Source organism: Idiotropiscis lumnitzeri, chromosome 1, assembly GCF_059441095.1.
Source record: "Idiotropiscis lumnitzeri isolate Australia: NSW breed Sydney's pygmy pipehorse chromosome 1, RoL_Ilum_1.0, whole genome shotgun sequence".
Classification (NCBI taxonomy): domain Eukaryota; kingdom Metazoa; phylum Chordata; class Actinopteri; order Syngnathiformes; family Syngnathidae; genus Idiotropiscis; species Idiotropiscis lumnitzeri.
In genome coordinates, this window is record NC_142391.1 from 27,017,318 (window position 1) to 27,041,214 (window position 23,897).

Genomic DNA, 23,897 nt, shown 5'->3' on the forward strand with positions numbered 1-23,897 from the left:
CCCGTTAAAAAAAACAAAAAAAAAACTCCTCTGTTGATAGGAAGCATTTGGCCTTCTGGAGAACCAATCGCCAGTGTCATGTTTGTCCATTACTGCCTTATTGCCTTCCTCCATTAGCTGCAACCATCAACGAGCGTGCGCCTTTCCCCGTAACATACTTGACCTCATCAATTAATCACCCCTCTCTTATTTTTCCGTGACACGTTCACTCTGCAACTCCCAGTCCAGCTCTGTTTCCTTTCCATCTCACGCATATTTCCGCTGATGTCTTTTTGATAACATGCACTCATCATTACGATGCGATAGAAGACACGAGTAGTCATTTAGGATAAATGCATCACTTGGTGACATCCCATGTGCATTTACTTTCACGTGAAGCGAGCGCCACACTGCAGCTTTTTTGAAGGATTCAACATCACATTAAATTTTTATTTTAAATGGAGGGTGGGTTATTTTTATTTATTTTTATTTTTTTATTTTTTTTTTTTTTTTTTACAAATTATTAATATATCCTAAGTGTTGAAAATGGATTGAGAGCAAATCTCTTGGACACTGAAACAATCGGAAAAATCTCAGCTAGTCAATGTCAGGATATTAGTGATTCTTTATACAATCGGCATAATACTGACTTAACAGTGGTGATTTATCTATTGTGTGTGTGAGAGTGAAAAAAATCAATAGTCTTGGAGATGCAAGTATTCAGTCTGATAGAAGAAAATGTGCACTACCCTTCGCCTCTTAATAAAACTCCTCTGAAATGGCAATAATAATAGCCATTAGCCACAATATAATCCTTAAATGTGCGTGCAGCGATGAACCGGCCCTTGCAAGCCGTGCCCATCATTGGCGTGCACGAGCTGGGAAGGGTGCCAGAGAAACGACTTGAGGCAAGTGTACAGTGGTTGGAGTAAATTGCTGTGTCAGGAGTTATTACATCTATACATTTATGCCTGTCGTATGTGTCTATGAATCTCCTTCGGGTGGGACCTTCGCTGCACAAAGCTCTCATCTTGTGCGCTTGACTTATTTGCAAGTCATCAAACTTTGCTTCAATGCTCAAATTTAGCGTCATCTGTCGGTTGCAAGTCAAAAGACTTCATCTCGTGGACAGTGGATACTAGCGTTCTCTGACAATTTCACTTCATATTTCCCCAAATTATTATTACTTACAAATATATCTTTATCTATCTATGCTGATGACGTTTAGTGAGTGATAACCAGAACGATTTAGTGCTCTTACAATGGAAGGTACAATAAACCTGTGTATTCACCCGTTGGCATTTATACAACAAAATAAGTCATGGCGTCCTGTGAGTATATCAAACGAAACTCAAATGTCCCAGTTTCACACTGCATTAGTACAAATTTGTTCCTCGGCACTTCCAGCAGCGTTTGGTCAGCAGACCTGAGGCAGCGGGCAGGTGCGTAGGGGTGGGGGAGCTCAGAGAGCTACGCTGGGGCGAGGCCATTTAAAGATTTGAAGACAAACAGATTGGAGTTATGTGCTTTCTCTTCTGAGCTCCAGTTAAAAGGCGAGCAGGAACATTTTGGACCAGTTGGAGGTGCTTGAGGGAGGACTGGCTGACTCCAAAATAAAGTAAAATGCCAAGCCTACTTGATGTGTGTTTTCTTCTTTGCCTTTTGTGTGTGTTTACGCATGATTAACATGTCTGTCAGATGTCATCTTGCAAAGATAAATTAGCTTGCATTTAAACGGACAGCATACGATGTTTTGTTTCGAGGTGATGAATGCCACACAATGAACTCATTTGCACAGCCATATAAGAATGCATCTTCCTACATTTTTTTCATTCACGGCCAAGAAAAGTTTAGTGTAGTGATGACATTTCGAGGTTTGGAACAAAGAGCAATTAAGTCGTTTGTGCAGTGGCGTAAGAACATGTCGTACAAACCAAGAAGCCACATTCAGGTACCATTGTAGTCACATACAAAGTATTTTTCAAATATCTTTACAGAGTACCCTACATTAAATAAATAAAATAAAATAAAAAATGAGTTTGATGCAATTTATTTGGCCTAGGATTAATACTGACAAAAAAAGTCATGAATTTAGTTTCATAACACATGCGCAGAAACACTTTATTCTTGCGCACCTTTTTAAAGACTCAAGGTTGCCTTGCAATACAAAATAAAAAAATAAAAAAAATTGTTTGATAGCAAATCTGGAGCACAACTTTAGTAATGGTAAAACAAGTACACTCGGTCAATCTGCTTGTTTGAGGCAACTTTTGAGTCAATCTTACATAAGGGAAGAGAATATATTTATTACACTTATAACACTCATCTTTTCATTTCATTCCCTACTAAACTTCTAAATAACGAATGAAACAGTTGGAATATTCAATATTAGAACCAGAACCAAGCTGTCTTCCCGGAGGGCATTCAATATTATGAAAATAATATCTAAAAGTGAGGCAGAATCCATTTTATTAGTTCATTTTAGACTATCAACATTCATCACACTGAGTTCTAAACTACCGCACGGGCACATATAGCTTTGACTTATTCTGACTGCTGCTCCTAAGGAGGATGTTAATTCCATTTTTTTTCTTTCATTGAAGATATGCTCAATTTTCAGTTTTGACAAATCTAACCCGAAAACAACTGCTTCAGCAGACCTTCTTGATTTGGTTCCGTTGGTGTTTATCCATGAAGGGAGTCACTTTGTGAATTACTCTTTTGTAAGGCTGCCAGGGTGATCACTCTTGGGTTGGTTCAATGACTTATAACCTGAACCCATGTTCACTTCATCAGTGAACTTGCACCAGTTAGCACAAATAAGAGACCTTCGCTGTGAGCAATTTATCTTTTTGAATTTATTTTACAAATTTTTACCCATGCTTCAATTTTTTTTTTTTTGTTCATGCATAGATTAACTTGTAATGATTTGATAACATCTTCAGAAAGCACAGGATATGCAACTACAGTCTAACAACATACAACTGAAGAACTGTGTTAAATCAAAAAAAGAAAAGAAAAAAAAGCCTTAATACACTATCACAGAGGTGTTAATTTAACAATGCAGTGGGACCTCGATTTAGCAGCCAGCACACTCAAAATGCCCCTTTTTTACAGTTTCTCTCAAAGTCTTCAAGTGCCCAAATTGTCAGTAATTTATTTACTGGCCTTCAACGGACAGAAACTGGTCATGTGTGTCCAGCTTGTGCTGCTTTCTGGTCTTGAACAGATTTACAGTGGTCTAGAGCTGGCTAAAAAGGTTGCCAATGTGGCGGCCATTTTGGCAGGGGCAACTTTCCCATCACAAGTAATGCATGTACATATGTGGCGGCCACGTTAGCAGGCTCGACTGTCCCATCAAAGGGAATGGAAAGCGTCTACATTAGCCATAATTTCGCCGCTCAAAAGGAGTGTGGTATCTATCCATACATTCAAATTTTTACTCAGGTGCTAGTAATGTACTTCTCTTGAACATGCAATTTTCTTTTTGTTTTTTTTTGTTACAGTCAAGTTTTTTTTTTTTTTTTTTGCATTTTTTTTCCACAGAATCTAATCATAATGAAGGTGATCGGTATCTAGCTTCTGCAGGCCTTGTTGATTATTGGCTCATTTAAATCAGGTATTTTGTAGCAGGGAGAAATGGAAAACAGGCTGGACAAGGGCAGTCGAGGAACAGGATTGAGGACCCCCAATGGTTAGATTCCTCCCAGTCATCAATAGTTCTTCCAATGATTCTGATTCGATGGCAAAGGTGGATCCAATGTTGTAAACAGTGAGTGTATGTCGGCGAAAAAGTGCACTGGAGAGTGATTTTGGAAAAAGAAAAAAAAAACAATCCAATCATTTGTCAGCAGGTATGTTTGTTTTTCACCTGTTTTTTTCCCCTCATAGTCTTTTCTCTACACGCTTTGTCTATCTGCCTTGTGCTCTTAATAATCCCCCCAACCCCCTCACACACACACACACACACACACCCCCACACGCGCACACACACGTATAAAGGTGTCTAATCACTGCCACAATGACAAATCCCCCCCCCCCCCCCCGCTTTCATTTTCCTTTTCCTCAGTTTTCCCAATTCTCATTATGCCTCAGTATCCACATCTCCTCCTCCACCTGTCTTCCTCATCTTTTTTTGCCTCTCACAATTTCTCTCTCTTTTCCTATTTTCACCCCCCATCTCCACGATGATTGTAAGAGGAGATGTTTGGGCCCGACATTGGATTTGTTGAGTCCGCAAATGCTCGGGGCGCCCGTGGGGCCCTGTGGGGTTGGCCCTTGTTGGTTGTGTGGTGTTGTTCTCCTGCTAACAAGCTCATTGCAAATCCAAACCTGGAGCTCCACTCCGAGTGGGGGTGAGGTGAGAGCGGGGCTCGCTACTGTTGTTTTTCTTCTGCACTCCCGTCAACCCTCTCAACGTTAGGTCCTTCGTCTCTCAAGCACCCCCAGCCAGCTCCCCTTCCTCCTCCTTTCATGCTTCAGTGCTTGTACATTGTACACAAGCATGGGATAGTCCAACCGCCCAGGGCTGAAACCGAAACACACACTTTATCTACTATGTGTGGCGACGCACAAACTGACACCGAGACAGTTACTCCCTCTAAGGAATATGTTCACCTTTCATCCCTGTAGCTTTAATTTTCATTTATTGGACTTTAACTTCTGTTCATCTTCTATCATTGGGTTAGATTAACCCTTTATCAACCCGACTTTGCCCAAGAGGTTGGGTACAGCAGTCTTTGATTTTATTATATCATAAATTAGACCATTTTCATTCTCATGGATTTTCGTCCTTGATTGGCTGTAATAACTCGTTTGGTTCTTCATTTATGCCAACTTCACCAATGCTCGTTATTTCCTTAAAGGGGAAGTCATGTTAAAAACTTTCTTTGCAATGTTACTTTCTTTGTGGAAACATGGTATTTTGATTCATATTGCGTTTGTGTTAGCATGTGCCGGTGTATATGACGAGTTGCTCTCGTAGGTGCTATTGTTGCTCATTTCGCTAGCTTGTATGTTTAATATTAGCGTAATGCGACCGAGACAATTAGCATCTTGACATGCCTTGACTACAAGAGTTTTTTGTTTTTTTTCTTCCCCCGTTTATGCGGTCCAGTCCAAAGTGGCCGGCCCGGTACGGGGCCATGGCCCAGTGGTTGGGGACCTCTGGTATAGAACCTATTGTAAAGAATTTTTATTTATTTATTTATTTATTTATATTAAATCCAACATAGCAAGCTTAAGATGGGGTGGCACATGCAAAAAACTTAAAAAAAAACTTTGTCCAAACCGAGATTCTTACCCGAAACCTCTTGAGTGTGAGGCTAACCAAAATGTCTCACCACACTGCCTCCCTGGATTTTTTTTCAAAACATATTCCACAAGAAGTGGCAGCTTCTAAAAGAGGCATTAAAAATAGAACGCAAGTGTCACAGAAATTATTTAGTTTGACCTTTCGCTGTAGTTTGACAGAATTTTGAAGTGATACACGTTTGGGTATCCATCCATCCACCTTCCAGAGCGCTAATCCTGTTAAGGGTTGAGGAGAGCTGGACCATATCCCAGGTGAAAGGTAGTCACCTTGGACAGGCTTCCAGTCAATCACAGAGTACTTACAGAGACAGGCAACCTTTCACACTCATACTATCACTGCCACTGAGAAGGAACTGAAGACAAGCAGTCCACACGGGTGTGTCACTCAATTCAGATGCGAGAAGCACTACACCATCAGTAAAACCGATAAAGGGATTTTTCTTAAAAATGAATTTCAGTTTTTTTTTGCACCAAAATGTCACTTTCCCATTACATACAACACATTACTTTCCTCGTCAGAATACGTTTCACTGAAACGCTCCATCTGCATTTTGCGATCCTAACTTAATAGCCATAAATTCACATCAATATAATATTCATCACCGTGATGCATTTCTATCAATAATGTTTGATTTGCTTATCTGTCAGCTCAGGCCTGTTCTCAGGGGACTCATGGACATACAAATAATTCACATCATTTTTACTTGGCCCTGATAGGACTGTTAAGAGCAGGGAATAAATAAGAACAGCCGTACAGTTGCAGCAGATGTGCTTGTGCAGCAAAAAAATCCATTTTAGAGGAATTGGTATTGCACGGCATTGAGCAGTATTTCATATGCAGGGGGTAATTTTCTAATTGGCTTAGGGTATGCAAGTTGTTGTGCTGCCCTGCAGCAGCCACTCTGAGTGGAACTGCTCACTCGCCAGAGAGAAGCTACGTTGCTTTTGAATTGTGATGAATTGTGAACTTCTAAGTCAGCATGAATTGAAAGTGTAAATTTTCATGCATGTTTTTCACATATACCTATCGACAAATTCTGTGCACGTGCTTTGCCTTGCAGCTTTTCTGCGTACCCGAAATAGATTTTTCAAGATACATTTACGGGGTTTAACCTTTTAGATTGCTCCTTGACAATTTGTCGTCATGCACCATGTTTTTTTGCTTTTGTACTGGCTGCCTCAATAGTTTTACACAAATATATGTACTAACAACATTTGATTCTATCGACTTCAACACCTCACCGATTTTATTGGGGCGATACTTATTCTAAAAGGAGCCTCAACGAATGATCTTAAAGAAAGAATCCATCCATTTTTGGAACCGCTGACTCTATTCCAGTCCGACCAGTGAATGACGACACCATCACTCAGCTTCTGCTGCTATGGAGTCCATTCATTTTTGCGCCGTTTCCATCTAACCTAACGTAGCTCCATTATCGTAACTGGATAGATTTTGGAACTTTTTCTTGGTGTGTTTCACGGTGATTGTTCGCTGTCTCAATTAGAGACACTTCAACTGAATAAATATACATGGTGTAGATGAATTATTTCAGACTTATTTTGTCGCATTACAAAATGCTTTTCCATGAATTAAAGAGGGTGGATTTGGAATCAAATCTGAGAATATGTAACTTTGCAAATGCCAAAGGGCAAATGTGTGCCCACTGCGCGAATAAAAATGGAAGTTGACCAGTGCCATGGAAAAGATGGTTTTGGCCCTATTTTGAATAGCAAATTCTTTGAAAAGCAGATTGAAAGTGAGAAAAGTCAGTTATGGGTTGCTCTGTGTTTTATTTAAAGCAGGCGTCCTGATGGGTCACCCTTTCTAAATTCAAATATTCCAACTTTGCGCCGTTTAGAAGAGATCCTGCAAACTAAAGAAAAAAACAAAACAAAAAACACCCACACCATTTGAAATCACCCCAGGTAGCAGGAATAATGATTCTTTCAGTATGTATACATCATAAGCATGCAAACGTGCTGGGCCACGAGGTTGGGGAGTAATGTGAGCCAAGTCCAGACAGTCGGTCTTCATCAGTGCCTTTTTGGAGAGCATCTTTTACCCAGGTCCCTGCAAAGTGTCTGCATATGTCGTATTAGAGCATAGTTCTGCTCCATTTATCAATAAAAAAAAAATCCCTGTGTCACTCCAGCCAGCACACAGACTGCATTAGCATTCAAGATAACCAAACCTGTCATGTGAATTTTGTACTCCGTCTCTGCTTTCTCGCCTTTCATTTTTTTCCTCTGTTTTGGATATTTGGATCCAAACTCCTCTCGTGGCCACGAAGGCTGTTCATGAACCGGTGTCTGATGAAATATTCAGTTCCCATCCTATATATACAATAAATTATGCATGTATTTGTGTTGTATTACACACATTCGCTATTCTGTTTCATTAACACACTGGCTTCTTTTGCTGCCCCTGAGAAAGCATTGCATGCTGCCTGTAGCTCGCAACAACTCTGGTGTTGCACCTGTGGCCTATTTCGTCGGGAACTCATGTTCGCGATTGGCTTTTGCTCTTGCTTCCGCCGAGAGTCAAATTAGGAAGGAGTGAAAACTCACTGTTGTCCCGCCCATTGGGTGAGGGTAAATGACAACAGCAGCAAGAGTGGCGCGAAACACAGTCCACAATCACATGTACTTCTGTGGAGTGTGTGTGCATACTCGGCGTAGGGCGGCCTTGGCGACTATGCAATAGAAACCAGACTGCAGCTGCGTGAGAGACGGCAATCCCATTGCCAAATCTAATAAGAAGAGGAGAATTTCATTACACATGTTCAGGCTGGTTATGATGGCTCCATCAATAACCACCCAACATGTCAGAGTTCGTAGCGTGAGCATGGCGCAGTCAAAGTCGGGCCGCGACGGGCGAATCCATATCGGATTGTTTCGCAATTCCAGGAGCTTGTCCTGCTCTTTCTTCTGCTGTCTCTGTTCTCTCCATTCCATCTTTTCTTTCATCCATCCGCCAGTCCCTCCCCCGTAGCTTTCTTGCATCCTCACTTTTTCCTGACAATTGAAATGTGCAGGCTTGCCTCCCTGGAGCAAACAATTACATCTCAAGTGGTCTGCTGTCCTCTCTGCTCGCCACACGATCAAAAGTCTCGCTTCAAAATAAACAGCGTTTTTCGTTTTGTTTATTTCCATTTCCAATTAAAGTGCTCCTGTCTGTTACTGTGGCTCTCCAATTTAGTCTTCATTGAGCTAACAGCCCGTCAACACCACCACAGTTGGAGTGAATGAAGGATGAGCATGATTTGCCCTGAGACCAAAAGGTTCAAAATCACAATTGTGATGGTGCGCATATTTCTAAAGAGCACTTTTTTTTCACTTTTTGTCATGGCAACCCCGCTTGATTGTGTGAATGGTATGCAACTAGCCAGAAGTATGTGCACAAAAATCTGTTATTTTGTGTGAGCCAAAGGCTGAATGACTTTTTCACTATATGGGCCTGCGCACGGATACAACACCAAGAGGAGAGGTGATGCAGCCGACAAGGCTGCCGCCTGTTTTTGCGTTGTCGAAAGTCTGGCGACAACTCGGTGGGATATTCCGGTTACCGATGGCTTTAAGCAAATATGTTTTCGCCAGAGCTGGGCCCTTTTTTTGCTCGTCAGTCCCCCGCCCTCCGACCGCTATCTCGGTTCCCATCCGGCTTTGACCCTCCAGCCTTATTCATAAAAATTGTCGATTTATATTGCAGAATTCAGTTTTATCAAGAGGAAAAAGATCTCTTACCGTCTGCTTTGATCGACAAAATGCTCAACACAACCTATCGGATGATTTGTTGCTTTACTTGACTTACTGACTTGTCATCCGCAAGATAATGTGCAATTCGTCTTGATGTGATGATAGTAACTGAATTTCACGTTTGATAAATATGCTTGCATTGCCTCACACTGTTTTAAGGCATCCTCAATCATACTCATTCTTTTAAAGGTTAAAGCAACTTCCCCTGAGTCAGGAAAGGAAAGGGAGACTTCTCGACAGGAGGGGAAAACTGCTCAGCAAAAAAAAAAAAAAAAATATATATATATAAAAAAAATAAATGAATAAAATATATATATATATTATTTATATATATAAATAATATATGTATATATATATATATATATATAAATATAAATAATATATATATATATATATATATATATATATATATATAAGATAAGATAAGATAAGATGTCCTTTATTAGTCCCACAATGGGGAAATTTGAGGTGTTACAGCAGCAAAGATATAGATCACACAGAGTCGGCGGCGTAATGTAGCCGTTAATGTATAACATTAGCAGCAGACATTCAGAAAAAGCATGCAAATATACACAGTATAAACGTATCTAAGTGTAAGGAAACACTCCTAATGTTTGTCCATTATACGGAGGGGGAAACGCTGTAATGATAAAAACTACTGAATGATTGAAAATACTGCAATCATAAAAATATTGCAATGATAAAAGTACTGTAATGGTAAGAGTACTGAAATGATAGAAAAGTACTGCATGATAGAAAATACTGCAATGGTAAAAGTACTGTAATAGTAAAAGTACTGCAACGATAGAAAAATACTGCAATGATGAAAGTACTGCAATGGTAAAAGTACTGCAATGGTAAAAGTACTGTAATAGTAAAAGTACCGCAATGATAGAAAAATACTGCAATGATAAAAGTACTGCAATGATAAAAGTACTGTAGTAGTGAACATCCTGCAGTGGTAGAAATACTACAGTGATAGAAGTATTGTAATAAGAATACTGTAATGGTAAACAAAATACATCATTGGTCAATATTTAAGTACACCCTTGGCTGAAAGTACAGTAGTAGTTAATATTGCATCCTAGGACTGCACAATTGCACTAATGCCCTCCCGTTTGTAGGCCTGACCCAATGTTCTTGTTAAAAAGTCTGACAGCAGTTGGCAGGAAGGAGCGGCGAAATCTCTCTTTGGTACAGCGAGGGTGTAAAAGTCTGTCACTGAAGGAGCTGTAAAGTGTTCTCAGAGTGTCATTGAATGGGTGGGCTGGTTTGTCCAGCATTGATGACAGTTTTGCCGTCATCCTCCTGCCCCCCACTGAGTCCACAGAGTCCAGGGAGCAGCCCAGGACAGAGCTGGCCCTCCTCACCAGTTTGTCCAGTCTCTTTTTGTCTCGGCCCGAGATGCCTCCTGCCCAGGAGACCACTCCATAGAAGATGACTGATGAAACCACCGAGTCATAGAAGTTCCTGAGGAGTGTTCCCCGAACGCCAAAGGACCTCAGCCGCCTGAGTAGGAAGAGTCTGCTCTGACCCTTCCTATAGAGAGCGCCTGTGTTGTCGCTCCAGTCCAGTTTATTGTTCAGATGAACACCCAGGTACTTGTAAGTTGAGACCCTCTCAACGTCTGTTCCCTGGATATTCACTGGTGCAGGTGGAGAGTGCCGACGCTTGCGGAAATCCACCACCAGCTCTTTGGATTTCCCAGCGTTGATTTGGAGGCGGTTCTGCTGACACCAGTCCACGAACCCCTGCGTAACCCCTCTGTACTCCCGATCGTCATCGTCAGTGATGAGGCCGACAATCGCAGAGTCATCAGAGAACTTCTGCAGGTGACAGGTTGTGGAATTGTATTTGTAGTCCGAGGTGTAGAGGGTGAACAGGAAGGGAGCCAGCACAGTTCCCTGCGGCGCTCCCGTGCTGCAGAGGAGCACGTCAGACACACAGTCCTGTGTTCTCACGTACTGTGGCCGGTTTGTGAGGTAGTTGTGAATCCATGTGATGAGGTGGTGGGCCACTCCCGCCTGCTCCAGCTTGTCTCCCAATAAGGCGGGCTGGATGGTGTTGAAAGCACTTGAGAAGTCAAAGAACATGATCCTCACCGTGCCCCCCGCCTTCTCCAGGTGGGAGAGTGAAGTGTGGAGCAGGTAGATGATGGCATCATCCACACTGATGCCAGGCTGGTATGCAAACTGGAGTGGGTCCATTGAGGAGCTGACCAGGGGGCGCAGATGGACGAGGACCAGTCTCTCCAGGGTCTTCATCAGATGAGACGTCAGCGCCACTGGTCTGAAGTTGTTGAGCTCCTTCGGATGGGGTGTCTTTGGAACCGGAACCAGGCAGGATGTTTTCCACAGCTGGGGGACTCTGCCCAGCTTCAAGCTCAGGTTGAACATGTGCTGGACGATTCCACACAGCTGGTCTGCGCAGGATTTGAGGAGCTGGGAGCTGATCCCATCTGGGCCTGCCGCCTTCCTCGCCTTCATCTTCCTCAGCTGGTTCTTCACCTGAGATGTTGTGAGGAACAAGGCTGAGCAGGAGGAAGTGGTGGTTGTCTGATGTGGCTGGGAACTGGAGCCTGTGGAGAGAGAGAGGGGCGAGAGAGGGGGAGAGAGGGTCTTGTTCGCAGTGGCAGGAGGGGTGGGTGGGGGCTGCATCAGGGAAGCCTGAGCGGGGTCAGACATTTGATCAAACCTATTGAAAAATAGGTTCAACTCATTTGCCCACTGAAGCCCCCCCCCCTTCTGGGTCTTACCTGCTTGTCCGTGGCCTGAGATGGTCTTCAGGCCCCTCCAGACATCCCTGGCATTGTTCCGCTGCAGTTGTTCTTCCATCCGCATCCTGTAGGACTTTTTCCCCTCTCGGATCCTCCTTCTCAGCTGACGCTGCACTCTCTTCAGCTCGTATATATATATAATTGCTTTTGTCTCCAATGTAATACTAAAAAAATGTTCAGACGAATTCAAATGATTCAAGCACACCAGACTCGGCAATGTCAGAGATTTAACCTGCAATCTAAGTGTCTCACTGTTGAAGAGGCCCCCTTTTTATATTATATCATGTTTTTCTTTTATGTCATGAATGCCCTCCAACCAGAGACCATTTATTAGATTTTGATTAAAATGTTGCACGGGAGTGACAAGGACAACTGAATCATGCGTGCATCTCCAGAGATTCCGCCAATAAAACTGGCTTGTTAATATGAATGTGTGAAATGAAAAAAAAAATATCATGAGTGTACCATTTGCATTTATCAAATTGTATTATCTTCACTGGGGATGTGTTGATATATGTACTGACACTGCTTAGTTTGCATGAATGGAATACATCAGTGTCTGCATTTTTCCACTGACCACCTTTTTTTTTTTGCAGCTTTGGCCAAAAGGGCATCTTTTTAACAGGATCACCAAGTTCTTTTCGCTGTTAATTGAGATAATTATCCTGAAAAGCCAATAAACCACGTTCGCACATTTAAATAGGTGAAGTTAATTTCCTTCCGGGCTCCCCTGTTGTCATGAACAAAGATTCTTTTTTTTTTTTTTGTAAAAGTGGTGAAGTTGGTAAAAGTGTGTGACAGAGGTTACGACCAATGGATGTTTATGCTGAACCCTAAAAAAAATAAGCTGTTCCTTTTTACAAGCAGCAAAAGTTTAAGAACTGCACAGAAGTGTAATGTGGAAGAAAAAGATGATAAACTCGCAGGAAGCCACTTATTCTGGAATGCCAACAGGCGGATATCCACGATTATTGTACTTTTTGCTATCTAGCAGAGGAGCATTTAATTGTTCCGGTAAATTCAAAAACATTCTCCTCTCCTGCTGCATATGGTCTCTTGCTACGCATTGTGAGAGCTACCAAGTGTCTTCCTGACATGCAAGACATGCTTTTTTTTTTCAGAAGTACCTCAACGATCAAAAGTTTCACTTTACATGGACCTATCCAATGCAAGTGAGCGACTTTTAACCCCGCCCCATATACTGATAGGTCAATGCGAGGCCAAAGAAGCTTTCCTAATGCAGCCTTTGGCTTTGATCTGACCACAGTTGTGCAGGATGAGGGTCTTTCTGCATCGTCTTTTTTCAGTTAAGCGCAGCTGCCGAATTCCAGCCGTGGCTTGAAAGTGGCTCTGGAGCTTCACCCAACTGGGCTGACATGTCATAGATGGAGAAAGTCTGTTATTATGTACACTAGCCTTATTGCGACATCATAATTTTGGCATATACATATGCTACAACCCACAAAATTCAGAATGGCTCGCGTATGGACACATTTTCAGAACTAGGCAGATAGCGACATATTTACCTGGTTGTTTAATTTCACACTTGTTTGGTGGGCAGGCACCCCAGAGACACCACTATTTGGATAAAAGCAATTTCCAAAGCCAGTTTTCACTAATAAGTCCTATGAACGACTTTTGTTACTGCGCAGTTTATTGCATTGCTGAACTGGTTGTTGGTAAGACACGGAAACCACGCAGAACTGCTCCCTCTTGCATTCTCACGAGCCGTACTTTCCTCCAGCGTGCGCTTCATTTCCACTGCTGCGATGCAAATGCTGAGGACATTTTGTTAATGTGCATGTAAAAGTCGGAATTAATGACAATAAAGACGATGATTTGTCATTCCAGCCTCCTGTCACATTGGTTTAGAGAGCCATTGAAGCGTGGTGTACATATTTATGAAAAGCAACAAATCCACACGCCGTATCAAACTGGATCAATCTGCGTTGGTATCAAACATTCAGCTGTGTCAGCTGTAAATGGGATATATTTTTAAGCGCGTCCGTGTCCATCGCTAAAAATTTTAGCCAGGGTGTTCTTCCAGCTGTCAACGTGCTGCCCTTTACTGCACAACTTTTCACATTAACGTCTCATTAGGAGTGTTTACATCATTTCCTGCGCTAATCTCACGAAACAAAGGCCGTGATGCGTGCCGTGAACTTCTACGCGATCGGATTCATCAAATGTTTCTCAGACAAAACTATCGGGCACTTTGGTCGACTCGAGGTGGTTTCAATTGCATCAGTGTGCATCCGGTGGCATTTAGAGATGAGGAGAACCCCCACTGAAAAAGAAAAAAAAAAGGAAAGCAACGCAATGATGGGATGGCGATGGTAGCGGTGTGATTGCGGAATTCCTAGCCCCAGTAAACCATCTCTCACCAACATGTGCAGAATGTTGATAAGCGACATCATCCCACTGACTCATTAATCAGTTGTGAAGCTACAGCTACCTGACGCTTATTCTCATCCCCATGCCCCCAAATGATCAGCACACACACTCACACGCGCAAACGCACACACGCGCAAACGCACACTACCTTCTGCTACTTGCCTTCTCTGCCGATGTCTCGACATTGGGAAGAAAGAAGCTGGCCTCCTTTGACTGTATTAAAAAAAAAATGTCCAGGAAATGCTCCTCCATTGTTGGTTCTAGGTTTGTGGTCCCAGTATTTCACTGTTCTATTTTTTATACAGTTAATAACCACAGATGAACATTTTATCCAGAAATGGAATGGTCTTTCCGTTAGTCTTGCACCGACATCCAATTTGGGCATGGAAGACGAGAAGTTTTTTTTTTAAAAGGACTTTTTTATTTTTATTTATACATTATCTTTATTTATCTCCAGGGCGAAAATGCCATCGGCGTAAGGTTGTACCGGTGAGTCTGGGAGAACCGCTACATGCACATTTCATCAATAAGAAAGCGTTTATACATTTTCTCTTACGATTTCAGCACAGCCTTTGTGGTAGTTTTTGTTGCGAAATGATTGAACGTCATCTGCTTTAATCCTGCTTTTTATGCCGACAGAAAGTGACAGCTATAGGTTAAATTTGTAATGTACATCTTTGGATCTGAGTTTTGTGTATATTATGAGATGCTAAGTTAAGTTTATTACTTTTGATAAAAAAAATTAAAAAAAACTGCAAGATTCTGCATTCGTAGTGACCTGATAACCCAGGGTCACTTGCAAACTGAATCTTTTTATCATTCAACGCATAACTTTTGTGCTTCAGGTTAAAACCTTCTGTAATGAATGGCTTGTACATATTACGACCCAGAAAATGTCTTTAGTTGGAATTATTGCAGGTGAGGTCTGGAACACAACCCCGCACTGATGGAGGGGTGATTACTAGAAAATGAATTTTCTTTTCCTGCAAATTCTCTGTTTCAATCCTCCTTTCTCAATCGCATCCACATGCACAGCTGTTTACACACAAGAGTTCACACGCTGGCGCAAAGACTGGCTTGGACTTTGAATATACACTATGAAGCGACGCAAGGACACAACCACAAAAGAAGCGGCGGCAAGTTTGTGCTTTAAAGTTTGTCTCTTTTACACCAACGCAAACGCATGTCCTACGTATTTCTATCTGGGAGCTTAAATTGTGCAGACACACATCGTTATCAGTTTGGCAGTACATCTAACAAGCATACCCAGCCGCGACAGAGCACTTCTTCCTGCTATAAAAGCACTTTATTTCTCTTTTCAAGCCGCTTCACCGCTGCACTCTTGCGCAGCGTTAAAATGTTGGAAATGTGTCTAAATTGAGCTGCTTGTTGTGTAACTCCTGCATAAGATCTCTCTTGAGCCATGTTAAGGAACTGCTGATCAGCAGTGTTTTTCACCTCAAACTTGGGCTGACGAGAGGGCCGCCATGAATATTTGATTAATTTGTTTTCTGCGGGTTGGGACCCTTAATCCGGCTGTTATTTTAATTGCCTGTTTAGTTGAGCCAAACAAAATTTTGTTGTTGTTGTTTTGTTATTAAGAGCAAAATGATGAATTGTGGTCAGTGGCAGAAAGCAACATTTAGGAACAAAAAACAAAACTTATGCAGGTCAGTGATGGTGTTGTAGTTCTCACCTGACTATGTGAAGGCAACGTGGGTTCAGTTTGCTGTGAATATGAGAGTGAACGGTTGTCTGTCTTTTATATGTGATCTGCGACTGACGGGCAACCAGTTCATAGCGTAGTCCACCATGTGCACAAAGTCAGCTAGGATAGGACGAGGGCGGATAGGAGGAGACTTTACGCAGATCTGTCAACTGGATTTATTTTAAATTTAATGCAAAATCTGCCATCAAATGGAATGTCATTATTTGTTAATGACGTCATTGATTGGATCCGCAAAAATCAAACATTACAGAAAACACAATCTTGTTCACTTCAGGGACATTTTGTGTTGCCATTATTAATAACCCAAGGTTTTATTATATTATTTTTTGACATTTTTAAATAATTTGGGTTTTTAGAGGGTGATGGGGTCCAGTTTTTTCCACTCCATTTTCCCATTATGTATATATTAATCCGTGAAAATCCTGATCCCCTCTCGAAGATGAATGAATGTATGGTTGGATGGAACTTACTGGATTTAAGATGTAAACTACAGCAAAAAAAGCATTTTTGTAAAGTAATTCTGCCCTTGTCCATATTTGGTTAACCGATGTATTAGATATCATCGCATTGTTCAAGTAACCACAATTTTGTGGCTGCTCTGTGTCTTGCGATGCTCCTTATGAGTATATATTTCAAATAATATGCCGCAAAAGATAATAATTTTTTTTTTTATTCTATATCATATTGGACGATACAAAAGTGTTGAAAAGTTCACCGCAAGTTGATATATACCGTTGTTTGTTTCCTCACAGGATTATAAGAAAAAAATAACAAGGTGAAAACAACACAGTATTACACAATGTTTTTTAAGGTGTTTTATTTTTTTGTAGTTTGCTTAGATAAGACCTCTAATGAGTGCAGTTTTGACTGCGAGAGAGCCAAAGCACTAAACTCAACAGATTAGAACGTCTTTCCATTTCCTACGGGAACTGACCATTGTTTGTGTAGAACAAGGAGCTGCAGTCAGTAATGGTATTCTGCTCACAATCATTTTACATCTATTTCTACCACAGCGAAAGCACATTTGACTAAATCTGCCTGCACGGGACAATCCCAGGTTCAGTTTGAAGGAACATGATGTATTGCCTTTAGCTGCCGGTGTTCACTTTGATGGAATCCAGGCGACTAAAAAAGAACATCTTCACATTTGTTGCTGTTTCATCGGAGGGATTCAGCTGCAGGAAATTTACGAGGCAATTTACATTTTGCAGAATGTTTGCTTTTGCGAGAGATTACTTACCATGCTCCAGTGGAAAGTCCTTTTACTAATATTTACGTTCGCTACAGCTGCATTTTGCGCAAAGCGACAGCGCTGTAACCGTCTTCCTTGTGATGCATTCGTGTGATTCCTTCTCAACCAATGCATACTTTGAGAGCTCATCTCTGTATTTTTATACCCAAATTTCAGTGCGTGCCTGCCCTAAATCCTCTACTCTGTGAACAATAAGAATCAGTATGTCTAAAGGCAGAGTGTTGCTCAGCCGAAAAAGCAATTATTTTGCCGACTGCAGTATTAAAAAAGCAAAAACCTAATCATCATAAGCGGTTAAAAGCACATAATTAATTGATTCCTGAACAGAAAACGGCAACAGTCACCCAAAACATCGCTTTGCATTTGATACTTGCGTACAAGAAAGCCTTTTGCTTCTGTATGCGATGCAGCAGGCTAACTCCGACTCAAGTCTGATGTGAGTGCAATTGAGCTCTAGAATGCTTATAAAAAAAGACTGGCCAAAGTGTTCAAATTGCAATCAGACACCACCGCCTGGTGTTTGTGTGGCCCATGTAACTTTCCCTCCCTACGCAACTTGCCCTGTATGTAGACTTCAAAGGCCAAATTCTTCTTAAGCGGACATAAAACGATTAAGTTGAAAGCGCCCTGCAAAGGATGTGCATCGGCAGGCCATGCGAGCACTGTGAGAAAGCGTGGCCGTTGGACGAGCAAGCAGCATCATTAGTTGGTGTCGAGAGATGAGAGTGGCCGCAACAAGACTCATGGGGAAACGGAGCCATTACATCGCTTTAAAGAGCAGTTGTTTCCTCCAATGTGTTTTAACAGTCCTCCTCTGCAAGTATGTGCTTTTCCACACCATTTTTACAAAGATTTTGTATTAAAACTGAGGATGGTAGGGGGAGGGGGTTGTGGCATGAACTGTAACATACTTGCAACACTATATCGGATGACTTTGTGCCACATATCTTGTAGACATGAGATCCTCGGTTTTACGAGTTCTGTCAGAGCGGTGATGTTTTCTGAATTTGTTTGAACGGCTCAACATAACTAGCAAGTAAAGGCAGTAAATATTTGTATGACAAACACCTCAAGGCCAGGAATAGAAAATGAAAAAAAAACATGAAGCATTTGTGATAACTGAGTGTCTTTTTATGCCTTTCGATGATTTTTTTTTTTTTTTACCTTCGTATTAATTCACTGGGAACCATTCGTAATCTCAAAGGACTGCATGTCAAAAGCATCAACAATTAGAGCGCGCAACATATGTACGATGTAAGCACAAGTCTATATTACGCTGTCCTCTGCTCGTCATGCCGCACACAATCAGGAGAGGAACAATTTCCACTGAATTGTGACAAAAACAGCTTCATTTATCGATATTCCATTTAATTGTTGTTGCTCTATATTTTTAGAAAGTACAACTTCAAAGAATGCTATTCTTGCTGAAAATTAAAATCCATTCCAAACATTTTGATTGTATTTTTCTTATTCCGGATTCTGTAATTGCTGAATGGCATTTCCATTCATTTCAATGGTGGAAGATGATATGAGATCGTGGTCACCGAACAAATTAAACTTTGTATCTGAAGTCTGCCCTTTCTTATGCAAATGAGCCACTGTGCACCCAACCTCACTCCATTGCGGCATGTGCCAATGAGAGTATGGCTTTGCGTTACCATGACAACAATTGAGCATGGCAGAAATGCATGCTTCCGTGTTTTTCATACAAATATTTACTGTAATTATGACCTTACTGCTGTGTTAGCATCGTTTAGTGGTTGATTTGCAGGCAAAATTCCGATGTTTTAGGCATAGGAAGCCCGTCGTGAACAGAGCAACCCTTGTCATGTGCCTGTTATCAGAAGCTAATTTTCACTAATGCTCGTCTGTGCAGCCGGCAACACTAAAGGTCTTCTATTCGCTTCTCACAAGTATTGGTTATGTTCAGTCCGGTGGTCACATGTGAATAACAATGGCGCCCATATTAGGGGTTTACCTGTGAAAAAATAGACCAGCCTTTTTCTAATATTCAATCTTTATATGCAGCTAAGCTCAGTAGCAACTACACATGGCAACTTTAGCATACAGATAAAACAGTCCATTAAAACTTTGAGCGGAAAAAAATAGCCTCACTGCAAAATACCTCACTAGTCTTATCAATAAAATTCAGCACAAACATCAGATTTAACTGGACAGTGAAAAATAGCTTTCCTTCCTTTTTCAATATAAGATTTTTTGTCTTGCCTTCTCAAACTGGTCTCATTGCAATTGATGACCCAACATTTTCTCAGGCATGTATTGTATAGCGATTATTAAAAAAAAAAAAAAAGGAAAAAAAAGTCTCAACACCCACTCTGATCAAATGTCAGGTTTTGGTGGTATTAAAAAAAAGAGAGAAATATTTTCACAACTATTTCCACCATTAGTGAGATCGATAACTCAAGTTTTCAGAGACCACGTAAAACTGAATAACAAATGTGTGCACACCCACCTTGTGTGTTTGGGAGATTTTGTATTGTCGTCCAGTGAAACAAAATTTCAAAAGGTATGTTTGTCACCATACTAGAAAAGCTTTAACTTATTTGGCATTCATTTGATGCACTATAAATGGTGACAGGTGAGATGTGTGAAGAATAATGATTTTTTTTTTCTGAATCAGTTGCTGTGCAGGTTAGACTTTAGGTCTCTTAAATGGTGGAAAATATTTTGAAATGTTTTCTCTTCGGCTCATTTATTATAATATCAAACCCTGCCATTTGAGCAGGGGTGTGTAGACTTTTTATATCCACCGTAAACTCAGGCAAACACACACAGTGTTGATTGTCTTGATGAGCATGTTCAATCACTCACACATCGGGCTGTAGCTTTCTAAGCACACGCTTCATTTAATCTCATTCCTGTATACATTCTTTGTCATCATTCCTTACATAGACGCATTGAAACGCGGATAATGAAGGCCTTACAGAAGTAACAAATCCATTTCAAAGTCGACACAGTCATCATAGTTCAACAGGACTGCAGATACCATTTTGGCGGAGATAAAGAAAGCAAGGTATTCTTTTTGTTCTTTTTTTTTTTTTTCATTAAATACATAGAGACAGATATTCATATGTGCAAGTGGATGTATGGTTTACTGCCACGGTGGTCAACAGCAACATCTCAAATGAGCAAAGAACCATTGACAACGCTTGGCTGTCTCCTGTCAAATTGCACCGGGGGCACCCAAAAGGAATTTTTTTTTTTTTTACACAGATACTATACCAACACTTAAAACACTGAGTAGGTTTTACAGATTACAGTTTACATTAAACACGCTGTAATCATCATCCTTGGGCCCCCTCAAGTCAACAACCCAAAGACGATACAAACGAGACTGAGAGCCGAAATGTTTCTTTCTACACCTTCTCGTTGATCGTTTTCTCTTTGCCAGCCTTTGAGCATCATGGCTCCCTCCTTTTGCTGAGAGGTCTTTATGGGAGAGAGTTGGCCCTCATGCCAGCGAGGGTCCTTGTAAAGCCATGTGTTCCATCCAAGTGGTCCGTAGGTAGGATGACACCAAATCAAAGTCAAGCATTTCAACTCCCGCTCTCCTTTTATTTTATTTTAAATATATATATTTTTTGCATTCTCCCGTTCAAAGTTTTTTTTTTTTCACATCAAATGTCCAGCGATGCTGCCTTCTTAATATCAGTCAGAGAAATAACACCTTCTGCTTTTGGGATCAGCTTGTGGGAGGGTGACCTCTTTTCCCCCTCCTGGCACTTCTATAAGGCATGTTGAGCCCGGAGCAGAGCCAAAGCCAGGCCGAGAAGCAGAGCCCAGACGTTGGCACGCACACAGGCGCAGTGATCCCCTGGCAGGCCCTGAGGTTTGCCGGGCCCGCCGTCTCTCGGTTCGGGATACTGAGCACATGGAGGGACATACATGGAGAGGGAGAGAGTTAGACGTGTAAAGGTTAGACGTGACTCACACACTCGGTCTCATGTTGTGGCATTTGATTCGGGGCGGAGGTGACACCAGGCTGCTGTCCGAGCAGAGGAAGGAAAGTGGTGAGTCACAAAGTCCAAATCTTCAACGCATGGGAGACTCACTTTGGCACGAATGTGAAATCTTCGCTGGAGCGAATGTGTTGATGCGTGCGTATTTGTACCCCGCGCCGTTTTGTGTGTCGCCTCTTTCAGGTCGAGCCAACCCGTTTTTTTTTTTTAAAGCTATCATTACAGAGTTGATTTACAAGAAAAACACACTGCCAAGCTCAGCGAGTGAAGCTAGCAGTGCCCAGGGATTGGCTTCAATATTTCATTAGGCATGAATTACCATGGGAAGAGGTCAGAACGACACAGTTACAGTACTTTGTAAAATGAAACTCGTCGCATGTGGTATGATGAAAAAGAAAAAAAACAAAACAAAAAAAACTGGCAGAACTTTTTGCATTGTGTGCAAAATGAGAGAAATGTGCCACACTGGTTGTATTATAGCAAAGAGCAATGGGACCACATCAGTCCAGATATTAAAATGCCTGGCCTCTAGAGTAGCACTGTTATTGCAACGCACAACAATGGCCCTCATATGTCCCTCCCCCCCCAGAACAATTGTTGGCATTTTGAGAACTTTTCCAATTTTCTTGGCTTCTAGTATAGCACAAAAGCCCAACAGTTTGCCTCCAAGTTAACATAGTCACGCTCAATTTGCAGCAGGCATCATATTCAGCACGTCGCAGCAATACAGAAACACATCATAAGAAACATGAAACATTTTGTACTCGGGCGTCCCCTCAACTCATCTTCTCCAATGTAACCTTTGCAGAAATTGCACTTCATGCCATTTTCCCCTACGTCGAGGGGAAAAAAAGGCGTTATCTCCCCGCAACTCATCTTCCATGATATGAAGTATAAGGAGAATATAAATAATGAGAAAATTGTTGAATTATCATGACAGGTGAAAGACATTTTTCTTTCCTAGAAAAGATAGAGAGCCTGCCACACGAGTAAATGCTTAAGGAAAGGCTGCCAAAATGAAGAGGAGGGGGGCAGGGTTGCCATGGGTAGTTTTGACAATGCACCAGACAAATCTGCAACTAAAAGCCAATTAATTAGCAGGGGCAGCGATGTGTGACAGCAGCCTGTTGACATGAGTCCAGATCTGTGGCTGCAGCCGATAGCCACACATGCGCTAAGGCCTTTGAGAAGGCGTAAACACACCCACACATTTAGACACCGTGACCGAGTCGACAATGTCCAAACACGCACTTGTTTACTCGAGCTCTCACACCAACACGCACACCGCCGCAGCTTGCCAACTTCTGTCAAGCCATAAATTGTTGACAAAAGCACGTCCTCCTTGTGAATGAGGAGGTTCATACTCACGTAGATGCTAGTGATCGCGACGTTGGCACTGTGTTACTGTTTTTGTCTTTTTTTTTTTTTTAGCAGCCCGAAGTTACATCTGTCCAGGATTGATTACATTTATTTGAGCTGAAAATTAGCATATGACTGTGCTACAGTGGCTTCTTAAAAATCTAATTACCAATTACATGTTGGGGCGAGAGACGGTTTCTGTATCTTTAAGTAGTTAAAATTTAACATGAAATGTACTTTTATGAAACATATCAGTTTCTGCCTTGTAAATGATATGGGCTGGACTTAGTTGTGACTAAAATGACTTCAGGTTAGTCATTATAATTATTATTTTTTTTTTAATAAATATCCTACATACGCTAATGCTAACCGCTTGCTAACTCAACGTTAACAGTATGTTTCAATTGTGTCCAGGCGATGTAGATATAGGCTTTAGACTTTCACATTATCTCTGGTGTAAACACTCTGTGTTTCTATGAGGTTGGTGTAAATGTCGAGCCTTTGCACGGTGGGCAGTCCTGTTAAATCACCCATGCAGTGAGTGAGGGTGTAGGGATCGGTAAATATCGTCCCGTCAGTAAGAGTCAATTTGTTAAAGTAACATTCACGGTCGTGAACAGTGAGTGTACTTTCATACTCCCTCAAATGATTGTTTTTCACTTTCATTCCTATGTAAACAATGCTGTTGAAATATGCTAACTGGCGTTTTCAAACATGCGCGCCTCCAGCTAAGCAGCGCACTATAAATGACGTTACATTTTTTTTCCAAACTGTAAAAGGATGACAGATGTCGAACTCAGCTTTACTAAGACCAAGTGAGGTACAAGTTGTGAATGTATTGTGGAGGCTTGAGCTAACGTGTGCTTGCTTAGCTGTTGTTTGAGCTTTCGCAAAAGCCGGCATCATTTCTGCGGGGCCGCATGGCAACGAGACAAACTTTGACAATGACGAGCGGGAACCTGGTGTGTTAAAAACTTAAATACTTCAAAAAAGTACACCCAAACCCAGTTTTTCCCAAACTACCTTTTTATGAACATACAAAGCTAGTATGCATGCTAGCATATGATTTAAGCTAACATATGTTTTACCATGCCTGCTCCCAATAATACAGTGCACCATATGCACATGTTAAATACAGAAATAGCACCCGTAACCGAGACTGCGCCTTTTGATGCGGCTCACCTTATAGCCGTGAAAATACGGTATGTAAAAAAATAACCAAGTGAAATGAAGCAGTGTATTTCCATAAAATTGCAGCCCTTGGAATTTGAAAACTGCATTCTACTACACTGCAATACCAATTTGAGTGTAATTGTTCAGTCCTAGATTTAACAATATTAAAAAAAAGTGTTTTTATTT

General features: G+C 41.4%; 1 protein-coding gene and 1 long non-coding RNA gene across 4 annotated transcripts in view; one reads left to right on the top strand and one right to left on the bottom strand.

Moving 5' to 3' along the window:
* The window catches only part of LOC148344060 (uncharacterized), a 117,450-nt gene that overhangs the window by 14,231 nt on the left and 79,322 nt on the right, over nt 1-23,897 (top strand). The gene's annotated exons all lie outside the window — the stretch shown is intronic.
* Nucleotides 19,710-23,897, bottom strand: part of LOC148344061 (GDNF family receptor alpha-2-like) — a 61,280-nt gene continuing 57,092 nt past the window's right edge. Inside the window, exon 8 of the mRNA XM_088292381.1 lies at nt 19,710-21,083. Within this exon, the coding sequence (XP_088148507.1) occupies nt 20,946-21,083 (138 nt within the window). The 3' untranslated portion in view covers nt 19,710-20,945. The remainder of the gene's footprint in view (nt 21,084-23,897) is intronic.